Source organism: Lithobates pipiens, unplaced genomic scaffold (genome assembly GCF_037356315.1).
Source record: "Lithobates pipiens isolate NorthernLeopardFrog02 unplaced genomic scaffold, aLitPip1_a1.2 Scaffold_16, whole genome shotgun sequence".
NCBI classification, from domain to species: Eukaryota; Metazoa; Chordata; class Amphibia; order Anura; family Ranidae; genus Lithobates; species Lithobates pipiens.
Window position 1 is genome coordinate 87,074,672 of NW_027507748.1, and position 14,161 is coordinate 87,088,832.

Consider the following 14,161-nt stretch of genomic DNA (forward strand, 5'->3'; position numbering starts at 1 on the left):
TTACTTCAGTCTGCAACCCCAAGGGGTTGATTTACTAAAGGTAAATAGACTGTGCACTCTGCAAGTAAAGTTGCTCCAGAGCTTAGTAAATGAGCAGAAGCCCTGCTGACTGCCATCATCCAATTACCGTATGTGCAAGCAAAAATGATGATTTATTTTAATTGGGTATTTTTTTCAAAGTGAAACTTTACCTAATTTATTAGGCTTTGGGGCAACTGCACTTTGCAACGTGCACAACCTATTTGCCTTTACCTTTAGTATATCACCTCCCATTACTTTTTGTATGCTATTTGGTGGTGTAGTGGGAGAGGTACCAAAGATAGCAGGAGCTACCAAACTCATACATTTTTGGTTGGGGGAGGGAGAGTGAAGGTCTGTCTCTGAGCAATGTGTCTGAAGAAAGTCCTGTAACCCATAGGAATCAACCAGAAAAAAAAAATCTCATTCATTATGATACGTTATATAATATATATATATATATATATATATATATATATATATATATATATATATATATATATATATATATATATATATATATATATTTTTTTTTTTTTTTTTTTTTTTTTTAAGTAAATGGTTACTGTGTCTGTTTTCTAATTTTGTATCAAATTCCAGAGGAATATTTCCTACACCACATATGTTATCCTTTTTAGCATTCTCTATAATTTAGGTGTAGTGATTATGTATTGTTTTGGGTCACCTTGTATCAGTTCATCTAAGAAAGAAAGGTTATAGGCTTGCAAACAACCATGACGAAGGCTAAGTAAACTTAATAAATGTTACAAAGAAACAACAGTCATTAAAGAACTTAGCACTGAATTAAAGAGCTTCTCAATGACCATGAAGTGCATGCAAGCAACCCAACCTGGCAATTATATTCCTTTCCTGGGCAGCATAATTTTTTTCTATACCTTTTCAGATTAAATTACTTAACCAAATCACAAAAAAATAAATATGTTTTACAGTAATGAACAGGAATTAGATATTCTCTATAGCAACATAGGTTTCTCATTGATAACAAGAATTTCCCACACAACCCTAAGTGGAACTTCATTGCAATTTATTGTAAGGTTAATAACTGAACAGGGACCTTTATGTAAAATTACTGCATAATTATCTGAAAACATTTCATGGTAAAATGAATAAAGAAAACAATGGAGCACAAGGAAGGTTCTTGAGAACAGTTTTAATAAATAATGTGACAAAAAAATTATGTTTTGGATTATCTGATCCTCAGTATGCAAAATTATGGCTAAAAATAAGATGTTTTTTTAAATGAACAATAATAAAAACAATAATCACATGGTTTGTTCCCTTACAATTCTCGATCTTTCAAAGTGTTATTCTTGTTTAAAATAAACATTTTCTTTTTAACAAAAGAATGTATTTCACTTCTGGTTCTTTGAGACCTTAAGGCAGCCATGTTAATAAAAAACAAAACAAAAAAACAAAAACGAAACAAAAATAAAAGTATATGCTTTAGCACCATTGGCAACTTAAGGTTCACAATATAAACCAGATACAACATTCATGGACATAAAACATCATGTGGTTAATTTAAAGCACGTACGTACTATTTTGAGGTTGACAGATTTATTAAAAATTGTTGAGAAATTGTTTTGTTTTCCATTTCAGTTTATACAGTTTTTACTGTATTTTATACCATGAAAAATTGGATTGGTATTTTGTTTATTTATACTACAATAGGAGGAACTAGGACACTGCTGGCTATTTTCAATATGGCCATTTTTAGCTACATTTTAATATAAAAATATGACAAACAGAGTTCTCCTTGCAGCTTGATAAAGATGCATTATAAAAAATAAATTTAGGAACAAAAGTTACATGGATAGACACTGAATTTAAAGTTTTTTTATATGTAGCTAAGTAGTTGTGGAATAAAAACAAAACTTACAATCCGGGCATTATATAATTGTTCAAATTATTAGTGTTTCTTTTTGATTACAATAAAAAAAGAAAGAATGGTCTTATTTATCATACTAAAATTTTAATGTCTTTTCAGACCAAAACACATGTAGCTATTTTCAGATGCTTTTTTTTACCGTAATAGATAACGTGTTTTTTTTTGTTTATTGTCAAGTTCCTTACTATGGCATAAATAAATATTAAAAGATGCACTATAAGCATTTTTGTCACTACTGACTGACCCCAGAGAGGCACAATTCCTTTGGAGAAAGATTAGAAATGATTCTTTCTAGAGATACATTTTAGTCAGTAATGATATAAAACACAGACTTAACTATTCATGAAGACATAGACAGAACCAAATGTTTCACCATTGGCTATCTTTCCAAACAGTATGACAATAAATTCAGCATTATTGAAATGCATTAACAAAAATAATAATAACAATAATGATTTTCCAACATTTTCAATAAGACAAAAAAAGGTTAATAGTTGCAATGGTTTAAAAATAAAGTTTAGTGATTGTGCTTTTAAAACCAACAAAACAGTGCATTACAAAATAACCATATCAAATCAAATTTCCTGAAGTGGCACTTTTCTTTTCTCAGCGGGACTGACTCTGCGAAGAGGCGCCATCCGATAAATAACCAGAGAGGGTTAGCAGTTTTTTTTTTACTTGGTGTTTTATTACAAATGTTATACTTTTTGTTTTTTCTTCTCTTTTTTCCTACAAATGTTGTTGAATGGAAAAATAAATGATTTTCTGTACGATTTTATTTCTATGAATCCCAAGACCACCAGGCATTTGACTGGCTTGACTTCTGCATGATCAATAGGATGTAATACCAAAGATACTTTTAATGATGGACAATGAAGAAGACAAGTACCACAGAAATGTATGAAAAAGTACATATTTACAATGAAATCACCTCCATACTGCTAAAGTAGGGCAATGAAGGTCAATACTGCTGGACAGTAATTTCAGGTATACAACGAAAACATCCTGGGTTATATGCATTTTCACTTAATGAAACTTTATGGTCAGTTGTGAAAACATTACACATTTGAAGATGGATTCCCATTGTTTGAGTGGTTGCTCTAGGCTATGGATAGACATTGGTGCTTTGGTGATTTGGGGGCAACGCTCTGCGCTACTTCCCAATGGAGCTTGATAGGCAAGAGTTGTTCTAGGAGAGCTTGGTGGCCAGAAAGCTTACAATTCCAGTCTTGGCACCTTTGGCTGTCTGTTTCTCTAAAGCAGCAGTCTTGGCACCAACACCTTAAGACTTGACAACCTGCCTTTTTGGCCGGAGCAGTAAGAAGGTGCCTGGATTAAGTGCTGCTTTTGGGGTGCTGGGGGAAACGTCAGGGTGGCCTTATACAAAGAGGGTGTAAACAAGTAAAGCGAAAAAGGTTCTCAGCTGTTATGTGTATAAAATGAACGAGCGCGTACAATCTGATTGCACTGAACAGTATCTCTGGCATAAGGTCTTTCATCTTGAGGCATCTTGAGGAATTTAATATCTGATAGAATCTCCAACATCTCCATCTTTAGCTTTCAACTTTCTGTTTCCTGTAAAGCAAAATGACACAAATGGTTTGAACATATATTTCTCTCCAACTAATCTTCACCATCAGTTTTCCCCAAGTAGTTTTAATGCCCTTACAAAAACAACATAATATTTCAATTCACGGGGAAAGCCAATTTATTTTTACTAATGAAAGCAACCATGATAAAAATCTATGTTTATAAAGTATGATTTATCAGGTTGAAGAAAATGCCTACAATAAATAACAGCGGAGGCTGCATTTAAAACCAGGAAATTAAATTGAAACAGAGAAAATAATTTATTCTATAAGGCTTTAAGGCTCCATGCACACTGAAGCTTATAATCGGTTATTTTTGGGAGTTGGGCATTTTTTTTAACAACCCATAAACTCCCCTCTATGTTATCCTATGTGTCCATGCACACATGGAAGTTTTTGGATGTTTATCAGCAGTACAGTTTATGGACTGTTGTCTGAACGCTCTAAAATTGCATTCAGGAGCTATTTTTCTGACCACAAAAAAACGGTAAAAAACGTTAAACATGCAGAAACACTGATAAACATTGATAAACGCTCAATAAAATGGCTCAGCTACATTTTTAAATGTTTTTGATCCATTGGGAAAAAAAACGCTAAAAAACACTAATAAACGCTTTTGCAAAAACGTTAAAAAATGTTGAAAGACTCATTGCAAAGCTACTAGTGTTTTTATAACATTATTTTAACGTCCAGTTTGCATGGAGCCTTAAAAATAACTCAATTATATGCACATTTGTAAAACAACAATTAAACTTAATATTATTAAACATATTATTTTTCTTCAGATAGGTTTCAAAACAAAGTCACTGGTATACAGTGGGGAAAATAATTATTTTATCCTCTGCATATTTTGTAAGCTTGCCCACCTACATATACATTAAGGGTCTATAATTTTTATCATAGGTGTATTTTAAATAGTAGAGAGAGAATATCAACAAACATGATACAAATGTTATAAATTGAGTTGCAGTTCATTGAGTAAAATAATTATTTGATCCCCAAGCAAAACATGACTTAGTACTTGGCGGAGAAACCCTTGTTGGCAGGCACAGAGGTATTTTGATGCATCTATGGGTAAGCTGGTTGTATTAAATCTATCAATAGACTTCAGTATGACCATACTGTTGGGTTTTTCTTATGTGATTCCTGTGGCTGGCTCTAGAAACCTCTTGATGTCAAAATACAATAATGCAGTGGGAGAGTATCAAGCAATTTTCTTTCCTTTAACCTGTAGTGGAAGGAAAGAAAATTGTAGTGTATAGCTGATTTAGTTGTTAGCACCTATACTTTGGTTCCTTGGTTTAAATATCAGCTCGGATGCTCTCTGCATAAAGTTTGCATGCTCTTCCTTACATGGGTTCTCTTCAGTCACTCTGGTTTCCACCCACTCCAAAAACATACTGGTAGGTTAATTAATTTGAACCGCGCTCTCTCAAAAAAACGTTAAAGTGCAAATTCTAAAGTGCATCAAACGGTGTCTGCAAACACAACCATAATACATATTGTGTAAAGAATATATGTGTATAGTCCAGAGAATAACTATTCAATGTCCAATATAAGTGAAAAGTCAATAAAATTGCACGTGAATCTTCCTGTTCTTGCTAAACAATGAAGAGTAGATCTTCCACCACCATCACATGCCACACATCCTACTCACCAGAATCCCATGACACCCAATACAGGTAGTCATAAACACCTGTGGATAATGCCAATGGGAAATTCTCAGTCACAGTACCGGTCCAAACAGATATCCAATCAGGATCTCATGGAACCCTTTGCAGGTATACATAAACGCTTATAGTTCCATCCCAGTGTGGAAAAACACATTTTTCAAATACATCATGATATACTTCACCATGGAAGCCCTTTTTTTCTTTGCTTTTTTCCACTAACCATTGGAAATCTGTTCGGATCGGTGCTGTGGTCATGAGAATTTCCATACTGGGATTTCCTATAAGAGTTTATGTATACCTGTAATGAGTTCCATGATATCCTGATTGGATATCCATTTGGACCAGTACTGTGGCTTAAGAATCTTCCATTGGCATTATCCACAGGCATTTATGACTACGTGTAATGGGTGTCATGGATTCTGGTAGGATGTGTGGCAGGTGATGGTGGTGGAAAATCTACTCTTCATTGTTTATCAAGAACAGGAAGATGTACATGCAATTTTATTGATTTTTCACTTATATTGGGCATTGAATAGTTATTCTCTGAACTATACACATATATTCTTTACACAATATGTATTATGGTTGTCTTTGCTGACACTGATGCACTTTAAAGTTTTTTTTGAGAGAGCGCATTCAAATTAATTAACCTTTAATTGATTTCTTCTTCACTTACTTCTACATACAACATGCTGCTCTCATTGTCACTATTATTGAATATTGAATATTTGTTTGCCATTTGCGCAGGTTTGGGGTGGTTTATATTATAACTCCCACACACACACACCTTTATGCTGGTAGGTTAATTATCTCTTCTCTAAATTGGCCCTAGTATGTGTGTTCATTTATATAAATTGTTGGCGCTATTTAATGACCTGTAATACAATAAACAATATGAAGGACTTAACACAGAAAACAAAGATTTTGAGAAATATCTGAAGAAACAATGTGATTTTCATTCACATAATTATCAGGTAAGGTGCATGTGCGTGGGAACTGATGCATGCAGAACCAGCATGTTTTTCCAATGTTTTGACAGACCTTACCATAAAGGCATGAAGGGTAAACTAAGGATGACCAGATAAATGAGTTTATATGTTTTTGCGTCGTTTTTTTTTTTGTGATTTTAATCTCTTATAGTTTCCATTCTGTTTGATTTACTTCAAGTCCAGTGCACTTGACCATATAAAGAAATATATGGTCTTTTTATTAGGTCAACTGAGTCAAATAAATGACACCTGACATCTTGGTGCCTGAAGGACTGGGGCTAGGAGAGAGTGGTCTACAATTTGATTTTGTCATCTAAACCTGGTAATTGCATAAAAATCATCCCCATTTTAAGGGCTCTCGCATGCGGGTTCAAATATCTAGAGATATATGCAGGCCCCTGTATTTCTTTTCCCTGGCAGTTTAATAACAATTGCAAGCCTAGATGTACCTCAATTTCATCTTCATCAACTGTACGCTCATATGACCCTAAAAGCTGCATCTCTGCTGCATTTCTTCTTCCTGGTGGTTGATCTGTTCTTCGTCTTCCACCCGAACCTCTCGAAGACATAGAGCTGGAGGAGCTAGGATCTCTAGGATTATTTGATGTGGGGAATGTTGGTTTACAATATGGGAAGATATCCTCTGTGAAATATAATATGTAATGATTACAATTGTGTGAAGAATAGGAACTAAGAAATTCCAAAAAAGCTCACATGGAATTTAGAGGTGCACCAAAGAGTAACACACACGAGGATACATAATTAAAATATGCAGGGAACATAACTGCCCATATTACATGTTATTAATAACTATAACAATGAAAACAAAACAATGCTCATGAGTTTGGATTCAGCTCTGCATAGAAACCACCCAACTTTGTTATTGTCAAGGCTTAATTGAACAAGCTGAAGTTAGAAGCTGATTGGCTACCATGCACAGCTGCACCAGATTTTGCACTGTCCAGTTTTAGTAAATCAACCCCACTGTGTTGATGTGCATTTTTCACCATGTTGCATTGATGAGCTTTCTTTTTAATATAAAATATGCAATTGGAATGGTTTATGAAGGGAATATATCCATGGGCTTTGTGAATGTGGTGACGTTCCACTTTGCAAATAACATCCAATCATGTGGAAAGGGAAAATACTTTTTTTTTGCTTGCACATGATTGGAGTATGGATTTCAGCAGAGCTTCATCTATTCACCAAGCTATAGGGAAAATCCCTTTGAAAAGTACAATTCCCCTTGCAAAGTGAAGTATATCATTACCTATATATTTTTTTTTATTTTTCACTGTGCATTGCAGCGTGCTATGATTAATTGTAAATTGCTGTACCGAGTTGCTTTGCATTGAAATGCAGTACATTCCAATTATACCCAACGCACATTAGCACAACAAGTTGGTGTGAACTGAGTTTATTGGATACAATGGATTTCAGTTTGTTATCACATTGGGCTTGTGTTGAACAATGCAGGTGTGAATGGGCCCTGACATCTGAAAAATATAATATTTGGAAAGGCTAATTAGCCTTCAAGATGGAAGCAAAGAATTACTGCTGCAGAAGAAATTATGGTTGGGTAACCCATGGTATTATAACATGGGTTATAGGAACAAATGCATAAATGTCATCTATTATGGTTCGATAGCTTAATCTTTTTGGAAGACAGCTATGGCTTTGATTGATATCTTTTCTAAAGAAAAACACTTTTATGAAGTCTGGTGGGTGTCTGTTTAAATTAATCATTTACAACAACTGAGGGTTTGTTTCTTTCAGTCTCTTAACTCAGTTATGGCCACATGAACAATAGTTGTAAGGCCTCCCATATATCTCCAGTGGTGTAGTCACCCCCTCTGAACTATTTTTCTCCATCTAACAGCTATGGAATCTGACTTCTTGCTGTTGAAGACTTCAAAATGTATAATGAAAATACAAAGAATGAATGGGCTGGCTTTTTTCAGCCACCCATAGTGATTTGTGGCTTGGACCTCACTGTAGAGATCTTATTGCCAGAGTTCTTGTAATAGATAATAAACCACAGGGTGGTTCAAACTGCTGCAGCTCAACTAATTTCAAAACATTATTTTTAGGTGGCCCAATACTTGAGGGAATTTACCAACCCTTCTCTTAACATGTTCCAGAAAGGTCATTCTGCTGGCTGTAAGCACTAGTGTCTGTTTCAGTATTAGCACAAATAATGAATAGTGAGTACATAAAAAAAATTACTTACCTTGTAATTGAGAGGTTTTTGTTGGTGTGCCATCTTTTTTTCCTAGTTTCCCTCGTTTCATTTTCCCATCAATTTGTTGCTCTAGAGATTCCCTCCTTTCTCCTGAATTTGTCCGGACTTCAGCTTGTTGCCTGTTATCTGCTCCATCCCTCCCTCTGTAGTTGGGGCCTTTTCTCTCTGCCGGCCTGTCTAGTCTTTGCTCTGTAGGCATATACTTTTGTGGCATCCCAGAACGCACATCAAGCAGGGCTCTGGATGGTCCAGTTGGAGATTTAATGGCAGGAGGTGGCAATGGTGGAGGTGGTAAATCTAAACAAAAGATAAATGAGTTTCATGTCACATTATTACATATAGCAATGGCTGTGTCTGTTTAAAATGCATTGTGGACCAAAATCTCATAATTAACAGCAGTAATGCATTTCAAATTCCTATCAGAAACAGTGTTGGTGGATTTGCTGGTATTTGCAAGAAGATGAATCATGATAACTACACCATGATGACCGGTACATTTTATATTTAAGGCTTAGGCTAGCCATACATGGCTAAACAGCATGGGTGGAGAAGCCTACAATGCTGGAAGCAGCTAAATATCTATCTCTGCGGGTAGCCCTGTCAGTAATATACGGATCGGCAAACTTCACCTGAAAAATCTATGGAGCCAGGTGGAAAAGTGTGATTGTACAGTGACTAAACACAATCAGATGCAGTCACTGTTTGGGTAGTCAGATAGCCAAAGGTGCTACAGCTGTTTGAACACAACAGCCATGCTGTTTAGCTTGGATGAGGGAATCAAGTGAGCTAAATAAAAGAAATCTACAAGTGTATGGCTAGCATTATATTAAAGTGGTAGTAAACTTTGGATGTTAATTTTTACCTACATGTAAGCTTAAAATCGTATCTGTAGATTAAATGAATATCTCCTAAACATGCACATGCACGTGCTATGAAGGAATGTCATTGTGGCTTGTCCATTCAAGGGTTCCCAGCCTGCGAAACCAGAAGGAAGACCAGGTAAACATAGAAGCCTCTGCAGCAGTGACAGCGCATCCTGGAGGGCCTCATTTTAAGCTAAGTCTTTCATAATATGCTATCATAAGCTAGAACATTATGCCTTTACCTTGCATAGAGATTTATATCTATTTTTTACTACTGCTTTAAATGCTAGGGATACAGTGTTACATTTAAGGACTAGGTTAAGTGTACGATGTACTGTAAGTGTTAAGTTAAGAATTAAGCATTCTGGGAGACCACAGTTTATCAGTCAAGTTAAGTGAGGGTTATTGTGTAGAAAGGTTAGTGAGTTCTTTAGATGTTAGAGCCAATTAGTTTAAGGATTGTGGCTTGTTTTTAGTGCCAAAAGGTAATACCAGCATTATTATATGCCTCCCATTAATCGTTTACAGTAGTCTGATGTCCATAAAGTCTGCCCATAATGATCATTCATCCATAACTGATTTGCTGGAAGTATTTTTCCCCCTTTGGCTGTGCTGTCAGCTTATGGAAAAAAAATCCCAGCAATTCAAGGAAAAATGTATGATGTCATTATGATATATGCTGTTTTTGGAATCCAGGCCAATCCGGCGGCACTTGTTGGGAGCCTGGCTGTATACAGGGCGTGAGCTTTTCATTGACCGATATGAATGGCAGGTGGGGTTTCCATCTAAGATTGTGACTATTACCCACTTCTTTCACATTATCCTGGCTTACAGGGTTTAAATTGGACTACCCTTATGGAAGGGTAAGGAAAACTTTTTTTTTTAATATCATCTGGCTGATATGATTAATGTGAACTAGCCTCCCTATCATTTTCCTGTATTATCTGTCATTTTGGGCTAATACATTGTGAATACCAAGTGGATCCTGAAGAAACCCAATTTGGGTGAAACACATCAACCGCCTTTGGCTCTGTTGGTTGTATAACAAACATGGCAGCATTTTTGACATTATTTTAGATTTTAGATTGTGCTCTCAGATTTTACCTTTAGTATTTAGAAATATTGTTGCTTTTAAGCATTGTTTTTTTGTGTACTATCTTGCCAGGAATTTAAACAATCCCTCACATACCCATGTCTCCCCTAGTGAGAGAGTCATTTTGCTGTATGATGTCATTGTATATTGGCAGACTTCACAGACTTTAGGCTTATGAAGAGAGCGTAGATTGTTTGAGAGCTGTGACATAAGAAAGGAAGTAATAAAGAGCCCACAAAAGCCTCCATACATACTGTAGGTATTTCTAATTGTGATAGCATAAGAAATAGCAAGGGTCATTTTAAGGGTTGTATTTATAAAGGGTTTGTTGTGTGATTTGCACTGCGAATGTTATCCCAAAATTAATCTGTCTGTATGTGTAATGTGACAGATGGGCGAATCTTTCAATGTGACAGGCAAAACTTGTTTATTATTGCAAGTTCTATATTATGCTGTATGCAGTAGCTATTAGATGAGTCTCATGTGAAAATAATAGGTGAATTTTCTGAAAATAACAGGCGAATTGTCACATTTAAAAATATGATTCGCTATCTACTGCATTATCTTGGAAATAAATGTCATTAAATACAGATGAACAAGTGTCCAAAAAACAAAGTGAACAAGGAGTACCATAAGTGACAGCATCATTATCTATAACTTATATATTTTTTTTTTGGTTTCAGTGTTTTTATTAAAGAATCTGCATGTTACATATAATGAGACATAGAGCTAAATATCATTACAATCTTGAAATACAATGTGGAGTTGTAATGTTATCATCAGTATACAAAGAAAAAGCAGAAGAAAGAGAATTGAGTAGTGACTTACATAAATCAGTTAGAACATGTAAAAGTGTAAGAGGTCTTGAACCGAAAGAGGACTTGAGATTCTCCTGGAGGGTTCTATACTGACTTGTACTACAAGTTTTTCTGTGAAACTGAGTATTTAGCCATTCCACCAACACACCCCTGTCAGGATCTAACTCTGTGTGGGTGGAGGCGTCACCTGCGTGAATTAGAGTTGCCATCTTGCCGGTCTCTCGGTTGTGTGATGCTTTCTACTGAGTAGTTTGGTTATTACGGGTATGTGTGATCTTGGTGTAATGGTCATATACTAAAATTTTGTCTGTGAGGCCAATGTATTATTATAGGGGGGAGAGGTAGGTGATGGATAGAGGAGATATGGAGGGAGGGGGAAGGAGGTGTGTCTGTAGATATATATCCGGCTCATTTATTAGGTGGCATTTCTGCCCCTCAGGTCAAGCTATAAGTATTTGGTTAGGGTGTTACAGTATTCTGTGGATTCTTTAAAGTGAAGCCAACATGCCCATGTTTTATGAAACTTGGTTGAAGTATCTCAAGCCTGGTGTATTAGATCCTCCATCTCAGCTATCTTATCCACTCTACGGAACCATTTGTATCTGCTGGGGGGGGAGTAGTCCTCCAGTGAATGGGTATGCAAAGTTTTGTTGCATTAATAAGGTGTATGGGAGACTTTTTGTAAGCCCCTTGGGGGATGGAGGTGTGATGGAGTAAATATTGGACTGGAGTAAAGTCTGAGGCGTAGGTCGTGATTTGAGAAGTAAGACGGTGTATCTCTTTCCAATAGGGTTGGATTAGAGGGCATTCCCACCATATGTTTATTAGTGATCCATGAGTAATGTTGCAACTCCAGCATAATGGGGGGACGCTGGGGTGGAATTTGTGGATTCTACCAGGATTTCTGTACTACCTGGAGAAAATTTTGTATCTGTTTTCCTGTGCGGAAACATTCAGAGAGCCTTTATGTATGTGGGTAAAGATTTGGTCCCAATCTTCTTGAGTTAGATCAGTGTCTAGTTCTCTTTCCCATTTTTGGCTGGTCACATCATATTTAGTAGAGATCTTAGCAAACAGCAATGCATACATATCAGATATGACATGTCTTTGGGGTTCAGATATGGTGCATATTGCTTCAAAAGGTGTTTGATCTCTGCCCCATTGGGAATGTAGAGTGGAGCTGTGCAGGAAATGTCTTATCTGAAGGAAATTAAAAAAGGGAATATCTGCGTCTGGGAATTTGTATGAGAGGGTTTGGAAAGAGACCATCTCCCCTTGGTCACAGAGGGATTCTGCTCTGATGGAATGTTTTACGGGCCTGTCTGTGTTACGAAGGTGTGAGATACCTGGAGGGAAGCCCGGGTTTCGGTCAAGTGGAGTCAGTGGACTGGGTGAGGAGGCATTGTTCAGCTTCCTACAGACAGTTTGAAAAATCTGTAATGTAGGGACAATTAGGGGATGTGACATACTCTCTCTTGGGGTCCCATGAGGGCTTATCTATGGGAAATGCTGGATTGGCAGGAGAGAGAATGCCTCCCCAAGGCCAGTCCAAGCTATAATTCTGTCCTGTAAGTGCCAATCTACAATTCTGGCCATACGGAAAGCCCGATGATATTTTTGTATGTCAGGGAGACCGATACCTCCCTTCAGTTTAGGTGTCACTAGTTTCTCCCAACGTATACGTGGATGTTTGTCAGCCCATATAAATTTCAGACAGTTTTTTATAGGTGGCAAAGAAAGAGGGGGGAAGTTTGATAGGTACCGTCTGCAACAGATATAGAAGTCTGGGGAGGATGCTCATTTTCAGGATAGCTGCCCTCCCAAACCAGGAGAAAATACCCCAATCCTGAAAGTCTTTTTGTATAGTTTTAAGAATGGGGAGGAAGTTTCTGGAGTAAAGGTTGTCTAATTTAACTGGTAACTGAATTCCTAGGTAGGTAATGGCGTGCTCTTCCCAACCAAAAGGGAAGTAAGCTTGGCATTGTGTCATTACAGAGTTGGGTAAGGAAACATTGAGGGCCTTAGATTTAACAAAATTAATTTGGGGTTGGATAAGGATTTGAAGAGGGAGAAGTATTTTAAGAGATTGGGAATTAGGGTTATGGGGTCAGTGAGGAATAGAAGGATGTCATATGCGGGCAGTTTATATTGGTTATTATTGATTTCAACCCAATTGATGGTCAGGTTGGTCCTAAGCCTGCAAAGCATAAGTTCCAGCATGGGGATGAATATGATGGGAGAAAAGGGGCCTCCCTGCAGAGTTACATTTGACACGGAGAAGGTGTACGACAAGTGACCATTGACCCTGATCCTTCGCCGTTGGGGACGAATAAAGAGCAAGAATGTATTGGAGCATGCGGTCTCAAAACCCCATTTTGCATAAAACTTCTGTTATATAGTCCCAGGCCACTCTGTCGAATGCCTTCTCCACATCGAGGGAAAGAAAAAAGCCTGGTGTGTTAGATGAGGACAGTCAGTGGTGTATGCTAATGGCCTTCAGGGTGTTATCTCTGGCCTCACAAATGGGGATGAAACCTACTTGGTCTAGAGAGATCAATGTGGGGAGTAAAGGGAGTATACGGTTTGCCAATATTTTCACGTAAAGCTTCACGTCAACATTTATGAGCGAAATAGGTCTATAATTGGAGACCAGGGTTACATTTTTACCCGGCTTTGGTATCATAGCAATGTGAGCCTCGAGTAGGTCTGGATTTTTAGTGGGGGAAGTGGGCAATGAGTTAAAAGTTTTCAGAAAATGCGGGATAAGCATGTCTGTGAAGGTTTTAGAGTAGTTAGTAGATAAGCCATCTGGACCAGGACGTTTAGTTTCATATGTTTAAGGGCTTCGATGGATTCTTCTCATTTGATCGGTTTATCTAAGTCTGCAGCCTCATGGTCGGAGATAGGTCATGGGCCATATTAAGTTAAGAAGTCATCTATCATTTTCCTCCTGTTCTGGGTTGAGTC

At 36.9% G+C, this 14,161-nt stretch overlaps 1 protein-coding gene across 4 annotated transcripts in view; it reads right to left on the reverse strand.

Moving 5' to 3' along the window:
- Nucleotides 1–1,174: 1,174 nt before the first annotated feature.
- ROBO1 (roundabout guidance receptor 1) overlaps nucleotides 1,175–14,161 on the reverse strand; it is a 1,605,434-nt gene continuing 1,592,447 nt past the window's right edge. For all 4 annotated transcript variants that reach the window (XM_077480101.1, XM_077480100.1, XM_077480099.1 and 1 more), the window contains 3 exons: nucleotides 8,409–8,717; nucleotides 6,628–6,821; nucleotides 1,175–3,502 (listed from right to left, as the gene is read on the reverse strand). In XM_077480101.1, the coding sequence (XP_077336227.1) occupies nucleotides 3,488–3,502; nucleotides 6,628–6,821; nucleotides 8,409–8,717 (518 nt within the window). In that variant the 3' untranslated portion in view covers nucleotides 1,175–3,487. The remainder of the gene's footprint in view (nucleotides 3,503–6,627; nucleotides 6,822–8,408; nucleotides 8,718–14,161) is intronic.